General features: G+C 38.8%; 1 protein-coding gene across 1 annotated transcript in view; it reads right to left on the minus strand.

The window, feature by feature from the left end:
* Positions 1-17,996, minus strand: part of LOC143276974 (uncharacterized) — a 45,480-nt gene that overhangs the window by 17,594 nt on the left and 9,890 nt on the right. Inside the window, 9 exon segments of the mRNA XM_076581669.1 lie at positions 1,912-1,928; positions 3,453-3,624; positions 3,627-3,656; positions 3,658-3,695; positions 4,841-4,926; positions 7,509-7,629; positions 9,493-9,619; positions 12,678-12,784; positions 16,052-16,163. Coding sequence (XP_076437784.1) covers positions 1,912-1,928; positions 3,453-3,624; positions 3,627-3,656; positions 3,658-3,695; positions 4,841-4,926; positions 7,509-7,629; positions 9,493-9,619; positions 12,678-12,784; positions 16,052-16,163 — 810 coding nt within the window.

The following is a 17,996-nucleotide window of genomic DNA, read 5'->3' on the forward strand; positions in this document are numbered from 1 at the left end:
AATAATGATGAGTCATGGCGTTCATGACTTCAACTTGAATAAACGGATAAATTAAAAAAAAAATTAACGGGAAATATTGATAAGCAAACAGAACAGATAAAGAAAATACAAAGTGGTTATGGATTTCCTGTCTGGAATCACATGAATATCCTCCAAATATATAAAAAGAAAGAAAAAAAAGAATACATTAATCAATCAATTAACAAATGTATGACGAAACATTCCCTGCCTGAACTATGTGAATGTGCAACCATGGTTAAACCTTTTCTCTTGAAAATATGCCAAGAAACCAGACAAAGTATTTTTTTTTTTTTCATCTGTGACTTAGACTGAAGAAACAAATCAGCTAAATATAAACAAAACAGATAAATGAATATTAACACAAAAAAATACTACTGCAATGGTTATGATTTCTTTTTTTTTTCTGGAAGAAAAAATGAATATCGTCACAAATAATATCCATCAAAATAAATAAATAAGTAACTTCACAAACAAACACATGACAAAATATTTTCCCTTGGACTATGTATGTGAACCATCAGAAATAAACATCGCCCCCCCTCCTCCTCCCCCTGAAATTCACAAGAAAGCCAGTATGACTAAACATTTTGCTACGGATATACGCAATAAACCAGTATGACGACATATTTTCCCTTGAAACTCTGCATGTAAGCCAGTATGTGTGTGTGTGTGTGATAGTCAGTCGCGTCCGACTATGACCATCAGAACAGCAGAGGAGGCAACTGCTGTTCCGACTATTTGGGCTAGAATTTGATTATAGTGGAGAGTGTCTTGCCCCAAGTTACATCCCCACTCTCTCGGCCAAGAGGGTTTTAGGACAGTCGGTGTTGGGATGGTTCCCAAAGGCCAACTAGCCCACAAGGCTGCAGCACTAAGAGCCAGTGCAATTTTACCTCCTAGTTTGAGAGTCCTTCACAAAAGACCAAGCTGTTAAATGGTTTCCCAATGACTGGAGAAACCATTGATAATACAGCTCTCACTTTGCTGTTGGCCCAAATGTAAACTTATGTCAATCTGTGATATAAGCCGAGTGTTGGGCCTTAAGCCAGTATAACTATGTATTTTCCCTCTAAACCCTGCGTGCAAGCCAAAAAACCAACTACGTGTTTCCACCTTCAAAACGTGCAAGGAAGCCTGTACGACTAACTATTTTCCATTACAACACGCAAGCCACCCAGTGCGGCTAAACGTTCAGCTAGGAACTATGCGAGAAAACAAGTGCAACTAAATGTTTTTTTCCTTGGAAATATGCAAAGTAACCCTAAAGTATGACTAAACATTTTTTCCCCTTGGAGTATACAAGTAAGCCAGCACATGTACGCGCCTCCATTTTCCCTCGGAATATACGAGTAAGCCAGCGTATGTCCTCCCCTTGAATTATGCGAGAAAACATAATGCTAAAGGGAAAGCTAAATACTAACCAGGTGGTAGTGATGAATAAAGAAAGAAAGAATTGAAAATAAACAAACAAACAAACACACAAACGAATGAATGACTGACTCACTGACTGACTGAACGAGTGAATGAATGAATAGTTGATTGATTAAATAAATCAACAGACAGATGAATGGATAAAATAAATAAATAAACAAATAAATAAATAATAAACAAATGGATAGATAAATAAATAAATAAATAAATAAATAAAAGAATAGATAAATAGATAAAACAAACAAACACACAAATAAATAATTAAGTAAATAAACCAATAAATAAATAAAGAGGAGTAAAAAAAAAAAATCTACCAGCTTATCAGCAGTTCTAATACAACATTAATATTAGGGCAACAAACCGAAAAAAGAAAAACACACAAAAAAACACACAAAAAACTGCAATCACTGTGTGAAAACCAACACACTCCTCAAAGCACCCAACTTGTTAGTATCTTACCATTTCCACGTTGAACACTGGAGAGGAGAAAGAGAAAGAAAAAACAAAAAAAATGACAAAAAATACAACCCCCCCAAAAAAATCAACCAAAAAAAAAAATCATCTTTTCATTTTCTGCAGTTCCCAAAACAAGAACAAAACGAAACACCAACAATGACAAAGGGAGATAAACAAAAAAATCGTGTCTTCTTCTGCATTATCAAAAAACACAACAAACAAAAAAATCCACAGTAAAAAAGAAAGGGTGGGCAGGGGGGGGAGGGGTGTGGGGGGGCGGGGAGGGGGGGGGGGGCCAACCAAGAATCATCTTCTGCAGTTTGAAAACAAAGCAACAACAAATATGAGAAATAAACATTAATTTTCATGTTCAGCAGTGTCAAAAATAAAAAATAAAATAAAATAAATAAATAAATAAAGTGTGTGTGTGTGTGTGTGTGTGTGTTCGTTCATTCTTTAGTTTAGTGTCTTTTCACTATCAGTGATATTAGACAATTGTGTGTGTGTGTGAATAGAATAGAATAGAATAGATTAGATTTTGTCATGAAACCGTAAGGTTTATAAGACACAAGTGCAATGGTAAATGAATGAACGAATGAAAAACACACAATTAATCAATCAGTTAATGCAGTAAATTGCAGCAGCATTCATAAACAAATTTTCCCAATTTTGTTTGTATATATTCATCATCTGTTAGCATCACCTGACTGGGAATATGTCCTGTGTTATTCGAATTTTGAATATGAATGTGTGTGTGTGTGTGTGTGTGTGTGTGTGTGTGTGTGTGTGTGTGTGTGTGTGTGTGTGCACATGCATGTGACTCTGTGTGCATGCATGCATGCATTTGTCAATGCCTGTGAAAATTCCCAGTCTCATTATGCACGTGTGCGTCTCTTAAATCTCATCATTTGTGTGTGTTTGCGCACGTGTGTCTGTGTTTCCGCACAAACCATGGGGGTGCATGTGTGTTGCGTGTGTGGGTAAGCAAGTATTTGTACATACGTGATAAATGATACATGAAATCTCACTCTGTAAGCACATAACATGATGCGTTAACACTTGTCTGAAAAAAAACAGTATCGAGTATGCTTTCTTCATCAAATCCCTTATAAAAAAAAAAATAAAATAAAAAAAACAAGGAATAGCCTATCTGACCCATTTTAAAGCACCTTTACCAAGCATAAAGCAAAAACAAAAAAACAAAAAACTTACGTGCAAACAAGAATAAACATTACACACTCACATGCATGCCTTCTCTCTCTCTCTCTCTCTCTCGCTCCGTTATTCTCTCTCTCTCACACTCTCTCTCTCTCTCTTTCACATGCACACATGCATGCTCGTACCCCCCCCCCCCCCCCCCCCCGCCCCCATCCCCCACACACACACCTCCACACACAACACAAACACACACTACAAACCCCCACACCCACCCACCCAACACACCATACCCATACTAGCCCCCCCCCCCACCCCCTACCCCCAACCCACCCCCACCACCTCCACAATCCTCACCCCACCCCTCCTCCACACACACACAAACTTACCGGCTTTCCAAAAGAACTGCCTGAACCAGACACCATCGACGATGACGACGACGATGACGACGACGATGATGTGTGACCTTTGCCCCCACTTGGAGAACAAACATCCCTGGAGGAAGAAGAAAAAGAGAAAGACGATGGCTCTCCACCAGAGCTCTTCTCCCGTTGAGCGTTCCTTCGTTTCTTTGACAGCGCCACCGCTATGTCAGGCCGCCACCCGGGCGTTGCTTTTGATCAACGCTACGTCTGACACACAGTCAAGGATATGATACCGCTACTTCTACTCTTATTTGTATTTGTATTTGTGTTTCTTTTTATCACAACAGATTTCTCTGTGTGAAATTCGGGTGGCTCTCCCCAGGGAGAGCGCGTTGCTACACTACAGCGCCACCCATTTTTTTTTTGTATTTTTTCCTGTGTGCAGTTTTATTTGTTTTTCCTATCAAAGTGGATTTTTCTACAAAATTTTGCCAGGAACAATCCTTTTGTTGCTGTGGGTTCTTTTACGTGCGCTAAGTGCATGCTGCACACGGGACCTCGGTTTATCGTCTCATCCGAATGACTAGCGTCCTGACCACCACTCAAGGTCTAGTGGAGGGGGAGAAAATTTCGGGGGCTGTGCCGTGATTCGAACCAGCACGCTTAGATTCTCTCGCTTCCTAGGCGGACGCCTTACCTCTTGGCCATCACTCCACTTATACTTTATCTTTCTACTACTACTACCACTACTACTAAGAATAGTAATAATAATAATAATAGTAAGAATGATACTGATAATAACAGTTTCAGTTTCAGTAGCTCAAGGAGACGTCACTGCGTTCGGAAAAATCCATATACGCTACACCACATCTGCCAAGCAGATGCCTGACCAGCAGCGTAACCCAACGTGCTTAGTCAGGCCTTGAGGGAAAAAAAATAAAATAAAATAATATATATATATATATATATATATATAAAATAGAATAAAATAAAATAAAAAGAAATATGTAAATAAATAAATACATAATAGATAAATACATAAAAAAAGAACAACTACGACTAATAATAATATTTATAAGGTGCAGAAACTTAATGAAGTCAACTATAAGCGTACAAAAATAAAAATAAAAATAAATAGATAAATAAATAAGTAAATAAATAAATAAATAAAATAAAACAGAATAAAATAAATAAATAATTTTTTTTTTTTAAAGACAACATGTTGGGGCTCATGTACGTTTACGTGCATTTGATTGTTGCTTTCATATCTGTGAAACTACGCATTTGGTGCATATATCTGTTGTGCATACGTGTGTGTGTATGTGTGAATGTGTGTCTGCATATTTTACATTTATTTGCTCTTATTGATAACAACAACAACAAGAAGAAGAAGAAAAACAAGGGGAGGATACTGGCTTCCAGAGACGCCCCCTCTGTCAGTTCGTTCACGCGTCGCAGGATGAATGGCGTGACCTCGCGACCTTTCACACCTGACCTCCTGAACAGGGAAAACATAATCGTTATAATTATGTGACGATAACGTCTTTCGTTCCTCATCTGATCATGAAGCAGTTCATACAAAAGGAACAAATGAACAAATCGATAACTGAAGGATGGGAGAAGAAGAAAAACAGAAAAGAAAAAAAAACCCACTCAGAATGTTAAATAAGTTTATAATTTTAAGAAAAAAATTTCCGTTGCATAAAATGGATAAACAAACACACTAGGAAATAAATAACAACAAATATACCACCAAGAAAAAAAATATGAAACAAATAATTATCTTTATTAAGAAAAACACCCAAATCAATAAATTAAGGAACCACATAAATGAAAAAACTCAGACTGTTAAGTGAACTTAGAAAAAATGAAAATAAATAAATAATGCATATGTATATGTAATGAATAAACAAAGAAACTAGTGAACAACCAACAACAACAAAATAGCAATAATACTGAAGTACACCAACAAAAAAAATAAACCAGTTAAAGAACTAAAACTGCCAATCACTGAAATACATCAACAAAAAACAAGAGAGGCAAGGCCTTCAAGACTCACTTGTGATACACTTAAAAAAAAAAAAAAATCTAATCGTTAAAATGTGTTCTGTATTTGTTATTATAAAGCTTCGCGTTAAAAAAAAAAAGAAAAAAAAAGTCCTAACCAGATTCGAATTAAGTCCCCTAGCATTAATTACAGAGTAATTTCCCTTTTTTACTACCTGCACCAAAACGTTTGCAAAATAAATAAAACTTCCATGCTCAGCAAAAGAAGTTCCTGTTTGAACAGAAAATGATAATAATGACTGCTCTTGTTGTTGGGTCAGAATATCAGATCAAAGTGCCAAGTTTAGAGAATACAAAAAAATTTACAGTCAAATGACATAGTTCACAGGAGACATCATAGAGCTACAACTGCCCCATTGTTACCAAGTTAACATATGGTGAGTGTTTTCTAATATTAGTAGACAGAATTCTTCTTTTAACTAATTAATGATGTCAAGTTATCATGAAACAATAGTGCAGTTACATATCATTTGTTGGGCACTGCTTCTTTTTGCTAAACAAGAGAGGCAAGGCCTTCAAGACTCACTTGTGATAAATTAAGTCCCCTAGCATTAATTACAGAGTAAACTTTTTTTTACTAACTGCACCAAAACGTTTGCAAAATAAAATAAAAATTCCATGCTTATCAAAAGAAGTTCCTATTTGAACAAAAAATGATAATAATGACTGCTCTTCTTGTTGTGTCAGAATAAGAGGTCAAAGTGCCAAGTTTAGAGAATACAAAAAATATAAATATAACAGTGAATGCAGTTTGCATATAATTAGGCTTCTTTTTTTATTTTTTTGTGCCCATCCCAGAGGTGCAATATTGTTTTAAACAAGATGACTGGAAAGAACTGAATTTTTCCTATTTTTATGCCAAATTTGGTGTCAGCTGACAAAGTATTTGCAGAGAAAATGGCAATGTTAAAGTTTACCACAGACACACAGACACACGGACACACACACACACACACACAGACAACCGAACACTGGGTTAAAACATAGACTCACTTTGTTTACACAAGTGAGTCAATAAAAAGTATCCAAAAAGAAGAAGGCAATGGAGTCGGGTTTTCAGTGAGCTGGATTTTGTAGTAACACCGGTTGGCAGAGAATTCATTCACTGCAGTGTTTCATTGTCTCCCCTGAACAACTAAACTTAACTCACTCAGTACGGCCAGTCCTCTCTTCTCCTCTACACAGACCCCTCAGATGTCCAGTGGGTGTCTCAATGATCCAACCTTTAGCTTCCGTCGTCAGAATTGTGGTATTCTTTGTCAACATTCACCTCTTCAGTATAAGAGCCTTCCGCTTGCAATATTTTGATGGTGGTAATTGGGGAGAAACGCTGTTAACATCGTCTCTTTCGCCATTCGTATGGAGAGAGTTAACCAACACATTCAAACCGGCCAACCAAAACTCTCCCCCTACCCTGCCTCTTTCACCACCTCTCAAATAGCAGTCCTCAGAAAGAAAAAATCTGAGTACATCACTCCTCTTTTGCAACATCTCCACTGGCTCCCTGTCTCACACCGAATAAAGTACAAGATCAGCACTCTATGTTATAGATGCATTCACAAAACTGCCCCTTCCTATCTCTGCGGCTGCCTTCACCTCTACACTCCATCTCAGTCGCTCACTACAATCGGCTTCGGATCCACTCTGTTTACGCGTACCCAGATTCAAACACTCGACTGTTGGCCACCGTTCTTTCTCTGTTTCTGGACCTTGCGATTGGAATGAACTTCCTCTTTTGCTTCGTCAAGTCTCCACACTCAGCTCTTTCAAGTCTGGACTTAAAACCCCACCTCTTCCCAAAATAGTCTCCCTTGCCTGCCCTTCCTTGTCTTTAGTTTCTCCAGTTTTAGAGTTATGCATGCTGGTGTGAATGACTGGTGCGAAAGCGCTTTGATTTATCTCTGCACAAGATCCAGCGCTATATAAATACCATTATTATTATTATTATTATTTCATCGTCTCCCCTGACCAATTAAACTAAAACCAAACCGGCTAACCAAGACTCTTTCCTACCTGGCCTCTTCCACCGCCGCTTGAATAGCAGCGTCAATTGTCTCCCCTGACGCAGCGAACTCTTCAGGAATGGGCACAGCAAAGAGCATTCCGCTGTCCAGCTGCGCTGACAGACAGGCGTCTGATGACAGAATGAAGCGACGGCCATGTTTAGACGCTAGCGCTCAGTTTTTTGGGGTTTTTTAACGGTCAAACTCGGAAGGAATGGGCACGAGCGAGAATCGAACCCAAACCCTCATGGGACAGTGTACTGGCAGATAAGTGTCTTCACCATTCTGCCACCTTCCTCCCATACAATGCCATACAATACAATAGCATTCAATGCAACACACAATACAATGCAACACAACCCAACCTAATACAATAGACTACAACACAAATACAACACAACACAATACAATAAAACATAATACAATACCATACAATCAGATACAACACAACACAATACAATACAACAGAACACAACACAACACAACCCAATGCAATCCAACACAATCCAAAACAACACAACACAATATAACACAACACAATACAATACAATTCAACCCAATCAAATACAACACAATATAACACAACATAATCCAATACAACACAACACAATATAACACAACACAACCCAATACAAATAGAATACAACACAATACAATACAACGCAACACAGTACAATAAAACACAACAACACAATACAATACAATAAAATACAACACAACACAATAGAATACAACACAACACAGTACAGTCAAACACAACAACACAATACAATACAATACAATACAATACAATACAATACAACATAACACATACAATAAAATACAACACAACACAGTACTACACAATACAGTAAAACACACACACAATCCAATCCGATACAATCCAACACAACACAACACAATACAATCCAACTCAATCCAATTCAACACAACACAACACAACTCAATCCAATCCAACACAACACAACGCAATCCAACACAACACAACACAACTCAATCCAATCCAACACAACACAACACAACACAACTCAATCCAATCCAACACAACACAACACAACACAGTCCAACTCAATACAATCCAATCCAATCCAACACAAAACAACACAACACAATACAATCCAACTCAATCCAATCCAATCCAACACAATACAATCCAACTCAATCCAATCCAATCCAATCCAACACAACGCAACACAACACAATCCAATCCCATATCTTTGTGCACACATCCTACCACACACAAACAACATCTGTCACAGCCTATGATCCAGTACCAAACCATGTATACCATGCATACCATACAATGCCATACCATACCATGCATACCATACAATGCCATACCATACCATGCCATACCATACCATGCATACCATACAATGCCATACCATACAATGCCATACCATACCATGCCATACCATACCATGCATACCATACAATGCCATACCATACAATGCCATACCATACCATGCCATACCATACCATGCCATACCATACAATGCCATACCATACCATGCATACCATACAATGCCATACCATACCATACCATATATACCATACCATGCCATAGCATACCACACCACACCATACCATACCATACCATACCATGCATACCATACAATGCCATACAATACCAAGCCATACCATACATACCATAAAATACCATACCATACAATACCATACCACACATACACAATACCATTCCATACCATAAAACACAACACAATAAAATACAATACAATACAATACGGTGCAAAACCATACCATTCCACATCATACCATACCATACTATACAACACAACACAATTAAATACAACACAATACAATACAATACCATACCATACCATTCTATACAACACACACACAACACAACACAATAAAATAAAATATGGTGCAAAGCAATACAATACCATATAACCCAACCCAACCCAACCCTACCCAACACAACACAACCCAACCCCATACAATCACAACGGCAAACGCATCACACGACCCACCAACAATGTCTGCCGCAGCCTCCGGTGTCTGCACGCTGTGTGGAGCCTTGTGGCCGCTGCGGGGGGCAAAGAATGCTGGGAAGTCGTCCGCGGGTCCGTAGGCCGTCACACACACCCCCTCTGTCTCCTGGGTCACACAGGTGAGGAGGATCAGCCGTGAGTATTGTTGCCGTTATTAATCATTGTTATAACTATCATTTGTTATTTCTAGTGAAATTCGGGCCGCTCTCCCCAGGGAGAGCGCGTCGCTATACAACAGAGCCACCTTTTTTTTTTCCCTGCACGCAGTTTTATTTGATTTTCCTATCGAAGTGGAGCTTTTCTACAGAAACAACCCTTTTGTTGCCATGGGTTCTTTTACGTGCGCTAAGTGCATGCTGCACACGGGACCTCGGTTTATCGTCTCATCAGAATGACTAGTGTCCAGACCACCACTCAAGGTCTAGTGGAGGGGGAGAAAATATCAACGGCTGAGCCGTGATTCCAACCAGCGTGCTCAGATTCTCTCACTTCCTTGGTGGACGCGTTACCTCTTGGCCATCACTCCACATTATTATTATAATTAATAACACATAGTAAAGAGTGATAGCTCTCTTCATACACAACTTCAAGTCATAGCTGCTTACACTACCGATTCAGCTCGCACACAGGTAAATAAAAGGTACTCTGGAACAAACCTAGACACTTCCTCTGAAAAGGAAGCACCGGACCTGTCCTTATACCGATCGTTTGACATGTGCACACACAGCAGCAAAGACAGAAGAAATGTGCAAACACAAATTAGCTTGTATTCAAAGACTGGCATAGCCTCTTTAATCCTTAACAAGCCACAAAGAACACATGGACAATACAGAACAAACACATGGTTGCTTCGGTGGTTTTACAACGAGAAATTAATAAACAATAATGCCATGAGATCAACTGATTAACAAATAGTAAAGAGTGGTAACTCTCTCCATACAAAAGGTACGCAACTTAAACTTCCTTTCTGGAGGAAGTGTCTGGGTTTGTTCCAATGTACCTTTTATTTACTTGTGTGCTAGCTGAATCGGTAAGCGTAAGCAGCACTGACTTTAAGTTGTGTGCCTTGTGTATGGAGAGAGTTACCATTCTTTACTATTTGTTAATCATTTCGACGGGCGCAACAGCCGAGTGGTTAAAGCGTTGGACTGTCAATCTGAGGGTCCCGGGTTCGAATCACGGTGACGGCGCCTGGTGGGTAAAGGGTGGAGATTTTTACGATCTCCCAGGTCAACATATGTGCAAACCTGCCTAGTGCCTGAACCCCCTTTGTGTGTATACGGCAAGCAGAAGATCAAATACGCACGTTAAAGATCCTGTAATCCATGTCAGCGTTCGGTGGGTTATGGAAACAAGAACATACTCAGCATGCACACCCCCGAAAACGGAGTATGGCTGCCTACATGGCAGGGTAAAAACGGTCATACACGTAAAAGCCCGTGCATATGAGTGAACGCAGAAGAAGAAGAAGTTCATCATTTCATCTCATGGCCTTTTATTAATTTCTTTATTATTATTATTATTATTATTGCTGTTGATGATGTTCACACTTCATCTCCTGACTCAGGGCCACAAAAATGATGATTAGCGTTAGTATTATCGTTGTTGTTGTTTTTATTATTGCTGTTATTCTTATTACTGTTATCATTATCATCATTATCATTATTGCTGCTGTTGCTGTTATTCTAATTACTGTTATCATTATCATCATTATCATTATTGCTGCTGTTGATGTTATTCTTATTACTGTTATCATTATTATCATTATCATTACTGCTGTTGTTGATGTTGTTCTTATCACTGTTATAATTATTATCATTATTACCACTGCTGTTGATGTTATTCTTATTACTGTTATCATTATTATCATTATTATTATTATTATTGCTGCTGTTGCTGTTATTCTAATTACTGTTATCATTATTATCATTATCATTATTGTTATTGCTGCTGTTGATGGTATTCTAATTACTGTTATCATTATTATTATTATTGCTGCTGTTGATGTTATTCTTATTACTGTTATCATTATTATCATTATTATTATTATTATTGCTGCTGTTGCTGTTATTCTAATTACTGTTATCATTATTATTATTATTGCTGCTCTTGATGTTATTCTTATTACTGTTATCATTATTATCATTATCATCATTATTATTGCTGCTGTTGCTGTTATTCTTATTACAGTTATCATTATTATCATTATTACCACTGCTGTTGCTGTTATTCTTATTACAGTTATCATTATTATCATTATTACCACTGCTGTTGATGTTATTCTTATTACTGTTATCATTATTATCATTATTATTATTATTATTGCTGCTGTTGCTGTTATTCTAATTACTGTTATCATTATTATTATTATTGCTGCTCTTGATGTTATTCTTATTACTGTTATCATTATTATCATTATCATCATTATTATTGCTGCTGTTGCTGTTATTCTTATTACAGTTATCATTATTATCATTATTACCACTGCTGTTGATGTTATTCTTATTACTGTTATCATTATTATCATTATTACCACTGCTGTTGATGTTATTCTTATTACTGTTATCATTATTATCATTATTATTACTGCTGCTGTTGATTTTATTCTTATTACTGTTATCATTATTATCATTATTATTACTGCTGCTGTTGATGTTATTCTTATTACTGTTATCATTATTATCATTATTATCATTACTGCTGCTGTTGATGTTATTCTTATTACTGTTATCATTATTATCATTATTATTACTGCTGTTGATGTTATTCTTATTACTGTTATCATTATTATCATTATTATTATTATTGCTGCTCTTGATGTTATTGTTATTACTGTTACTATAACTACCGCTAATAGCATTATCATTGTTGCTGTTATTGATGTTATTACTATCACAATTAGCATTATTATTTGCATTATTGCGGTTAAAGCGGTTAAAGCTTGGGCTTTCAATCTAAGGGTCCCCAGTCTGAATCTCGGAAACGGCGCCTGGTGGGTAAAGGGTGGAGATTTTTTTCCGATTTCCCAGGTATGGTGCAGACCTGCATTGTACCTGATAAACCTCCTAAAGCTTTACCACTCAGCTATCGCGCCTGTCTCAGCCCTGAACGACCTTGACCTGAGGGCGTAAGTCAAGAGGTCGTCAGACTCGACCAGCACTCACCAGGTACTCCAACGTGCGAGGGATGTCCAGTATGGATTTGACCCCTGCCGACACCACCGCCACCGGCGTTCGTCCCAGCTCTCGCAGGTCAGCGCTGACGTCCATCGCTGACACACGGCGATGATAAAAAAAAAACAATGATGATGATGATGATAATAGTAACAACAACACTTTTTTTTTTCTTCTTTTTATTCATATAGTTGTATTTGTATTTCTTTTCATCACAACAGATTTCTCTGTGTGAAATTCGGGCTGCTCTCCCCAGGGAGAGCGCGTCGCTACACTACAGCGCCAACCTTTTTTTTTTTTTTCCTGCGTGCAGTTTTATTTGTTTTTCCTGTCGAAGTGGGTTTTTCTACAGAATTTTGCTAGGAACAACCCTTTCGTTGCCGTGGGTTCTTTCACGTGCGCTAAGTACATGCTGCACACAGGACCTCGGTTTATTGTCTGATCCGAATGACTAGCGTCCTGACCACCACTCAAGGTCTAGTGGAGGGGGAGAAAATATCAGCGGCTGAGCCGTGATTCAAACCAGCGCGCTCAGATTCTCTCGCTTCTTAGACGGACGCGTTACCTCTAGGCCATCACTCCACAATATATATATCAGATATTCGTTTACCTCTTTTTTTTTCTTTTTTGCTCTTCTCAAGGCCTGACTAAGCGCGTTGGGTTACGCTGCTGGTCAGGCATCTGCTTGGCAGATGCGGTGTAGCGTATATGGATTTGTCCGAACGCAGTGACACCTCCTTGAACTACTGACACTGATACTGACAATCATAATGATAATGATGATGACAATAAAAAAAATAATAATAATAATAATTACAGCGATAACAACAACAAAAACAACAATGATGATGATGATAATGACAATGATAATAATGATAATGATGATGATGATAATAACAACAACAACAACAACAATAATAATGATGATGATAACAATAGTAACAATAATGATAATAATGACGATAACAGAAACAAGAAGAAGCAAAAGAAGAAGAGGAAGAAGAATAACAATAATTATATCTATATATACATATATGATAGTCAGTCGTGTCCGACTATGACCATCAGAACAGCAGAGGAGGCAACTGCTGTTCCGACTATCTGGGCTAGAATTTGATTATAGTGGAGAGTGTCTTGCCCCAAGTTACATCCCCACTCTCTCGGCCAAGAGGGTTTTAGGACAGTCGGTGTTGGGATGGTTCCCAAAGGCCAACTAGCCCACAAGGCTGCAGCACTAAGAGCCAGTGCAATTTTGCCTCCTAGTTTGAGAGTCATAGTCCTTCACAAAAGACTAAGCTGTAAATGGTTTCCCCATTGACTGGAGAAACCATTGATAATACAGCTCTCACTTTGCTGTTGGCCCAAATGTAAACTTATGTCAATCGGTGATAAAAGTATATCTAAAGCACTTTGTAATACATGCAGCAGCAAACTCTCAGCGCTTTCAAAATCCAACACCTCAAATGAACCAAGAAAGTTTCAGTTTCAGTTTCAGTAGCTCAAGGAGGCGTCACTGCGTTCGGACAAATCCATATACGCTACACCACATCTGCCAAGCAGATGCCTGACCAGCAGCGTAACCCAACGCACTTAGTCAGGCCTTGAGAAAAGAAAAAAAAAGGTGAATAAATAATAGATAAGCTTACATACATAAATAAATAAATAAATAATAATTATAATACAAAAAAGGTAGTAGTAATGATAATAATAATAAAATAATAATAATGAATAAAAAAAATAAATAAGACAACAATGATGATAAATAAGCAAATAAATGTAAAACATGAAGACACACATTCACACATACACCCACACATGCATAACAGATATGCACCAAACATGCCGTTTCACAGATATGAAAGCACAGTCAAATACATATAAACCAAGAAAGCACACATACAAAAGATAAAGTGGAAACAATGTAAGAGACTCATTTAAAAAAAAAAAAAGCACACACCTATCAAGGTTTTAAAAGCACAATTTATCAAACCCACAGACTGACATACTCTCTATTGGAAGAGGAATTTTTGTTTAATGTCCCGTCACACATATCGGTGATTGAAGACATTTTGTAAAAAGCATTTATGAATACATCTGAGTATTATCGGTTTAGAAGGGGTGGGAGATGTGGATGAATGGAGGGTTGGGGGAAACTGGGCAAATGAGGGTAAAAATGTGGGTGAAATTTGAAAGAAAAACAAAACAAACAAACAAACAAAAAACCCCTCTAAATACAGTTACAGGAAATTACTTAAAGGACTTCGTAAAAGAGAAGTCGTTAAACTGACAAGCGAAACAACTGATAATGAATGCAAAAAGTCAAAAACATCAACGTTCTCAGTCACTTGTGAAGACACACTTTCGTGTACAAAAGGCTTCATCAAGCTACAGTGAAAAATTATATGCTCAATTGTCAGGTTATTGAAGCATATACACTTGACATTAGAACAATACTTGGTCCGTAATGAATTTGATAATAGTCTGAGAGCTAAGCTCTACTGGAGTAGCTTGTATTATACTCCATGTTTGGTGATACATATACTTACCATGTCAAACTCGAATGCGTCAGTTTGACATGGCACAGTGTGTAAGACACCAAAAGGAGAAGTTTCTGTTACATGTATACTCCATGTTTGGTGATACATATACTTACCATGTCAAACTCGAATGCGTCAGTTTGACATGGTACAGTGTATGACACCAAAAGGAGTAGTTTGTATTATACTCCATGTTTGGTGATACATATACTTACCATGTCAAACTCGAATGCGTCAGTTTGACATGGTACAGTGTGTATGACACCAAAAGGAGGAGTTTCTATTATACTCCATGTTTGGTGATACATACATACTTACCATGTCAAACTCGAATGCGTCAGTTTGACATGGTACAGTGTGTATGACACCAAAAGGAGAAGTTTCTGTTATACTCCATGTTTGGTGAAACACATATACTTACCATGTCAAACTGATGCATTCGAGTTTGAGATGATACAGTATATGACACCAAAAACAACTGTTATATATACAGATATATAAAACATATATATACATAAAACAGTGAAAAGATGTTCAACTAAAGAAAGAAAAAGAAACACACACATACACACACACACACACTCGCACAAACAGAGAACTCTAAGCACACACGCACAAACACACACACACACACACACACAGAGAATTGCATGCACACAGACACACACACACACACACACACACACACAGAACTGCAAGCACACACAGACACAGAGACACACACACACACACACACACAAACACACACACACACACAAACTCACACACACACACACACAAACTCACACACACACACACACACACACACACACACACACACAAACTCACTGTCCTCCACCCCTCTGTGCACACCACCTATCCCCCCCGTGGCAAAAATGGGAATGCCCGCTGCATGAGCTGCGATCATGGTTCCGGACACCGTTGTTCCGCCCGACAAACGCTGCAGACACATTGTATTGTATTAGTTTGTTTGTTGGTTTTTCTTTACCGCGGACTTAAAAAGAATTTTTTTCATTGCCCTTAAAGATTTTTTGAACGCCCAAGATACACCAGAATAATATGATTTAACTCACTCAGTACGGCCAGTCCTCTCTTTTCCTCTACACAGACCCCTCAGATGCACGTTAAAGATCTGTAATCCATGTCAGCGTTCGGTGGGTTATGGAAACAAGGACACACCCAGCATGCACACCCCCGAAAACGGAGTATGGCTGCCTACATGGCAGGGGTAAAAACGGTCATGCACGTAAAAGCCCACTCGTGTGCATACGAGTGAACACAGAAGAAGAAGAAGAAGAAGAACCATTTGACTGCTAGGAAAAGAACGCAGAAATTGGTGGTTTCGAACAATTAGCCAGAAACTGAGACACTGTTCTGGAGATATTGCATTGTATTGTATTGTATTGTATTGTATTGTATTTCTCTTTTTATCACAACAGATTTCTCTGTGTGAAATTCAGCCTGCTCTCCCCAGGGAGAGCGCGTCGCTACACTACAGCGCCACCCTTTTTTTTTTTTTTTTTCTGCGTACAGTGTTATCTGTTTTTCCTATCGAAGTGGATTTTTCTATAGAATTTTGCCTGGAACAACCCTTTTTTGTTGCCGTAGGTTCTTTTACATGCGCTAAGTGCATGCTAGCACACGGGACCTCGGTTTATCGTCTCATCCGAATGGCTAGCGTCCAGACCACCACTCAAGGTCTAGTGCAGGAGGGAGAAAATATTGGCGGCTGAGCCGTGATTCGAACCAGCGCGCTCAGATTTTCTCGCTTTCAAGGTGGACGCGTTACCTCTAGGCCATCACTCCACTCTAGATCTGTACCCACTCTAGATCAACTGTGTGATCTTTCAGCCTTCCAGACTTATTTCCCTTCTTTCGATGATGTCATAGGTGACATCACTGTGCCCCAAAAATGGCTGACACATGGTTGATATCCAGACAAAACACATAATGAATGTCATTCAACATTCACACAAAAATAACACCCCTCACATAACATCACCACAAAAGCAATATCAACACGGAAACAGCCACAACAACAAAAATTATAGCCACCAATATTCATACCAAACACATTTACACACACACACACACACTAAACACACACACTCACTCTCTCTCCCTCTGTCTCCATCTGTCTGTCTGTCTGTCTCTCTCTCTCCCTCTCTCTCTTCCCCACCCTCTCTTTCTGTCTCCCCCCCCCCCCCCACCTGCCACCGCACTCTCTCTCTCTTTCTTTGTCTGTCTCTCTCTCTCTCTCCCCTCTCTCTCTTCCCCACCCTCTCTCTGTCTCTCTCTCTTTCCCTCCCCACACCGCCCTCTTTCTCTCTCTCTCTCTCTGTTTCTCTCTGTCTGTCTGTCTCTCTCTCTTTGTCTTTCTATCTGTCTGTCTGTCTGTCTCTCTCTCTCTCTCTCTCTCTCTCTAGCTCGCTCTGTCTCTGTCTGTCTGTCTGTCTGTCTCTCTCTGTCTCTGTCTGTCTCTGTCTGTTTCTCTCTCTGTCTGTCTCTGTCTGTCTGTCTGTCTGTCTCTCTGTCTCTGTCTGTCTGATTGCCTCTCTCTCAGTCTCTCTCTCTCTCTCTCTCTAGCTCGCTCTGTCTCTGTCTGTCTGTCTGTCTCTCTCTGTCTATGTCTGTCTGTCTCTGTCTGTTTCTCTCTCTGTCTGTCTCTCTCTGTCTCTCTGTCTGATTGCCTCTCTCTCAGTGTCTCTCTCTCTCTCTCTCTCTCTCTCTGTCTGTCTCTCTGTGTCTGTCTCTCTGTCTCTCTCTCTCTCTC

The sequence above is a fragment of the Babylonia areolata genome, chromosome 33 (genome assembly GCF_041734735.1).
Source record: "Babylonia areolata isolate BAREFJ2019XMU chromosome 33, ASM4173473v1, whole genome shotgun sequence".
In the NCBI taxonomy this organism is placed as follows: domain Eukaryota; kingdom Metazoa; phylum Mollusca; class Gastropoda; order Neogastropoda; family Buccinidae; genus Babylonia; species Babylonia areolata.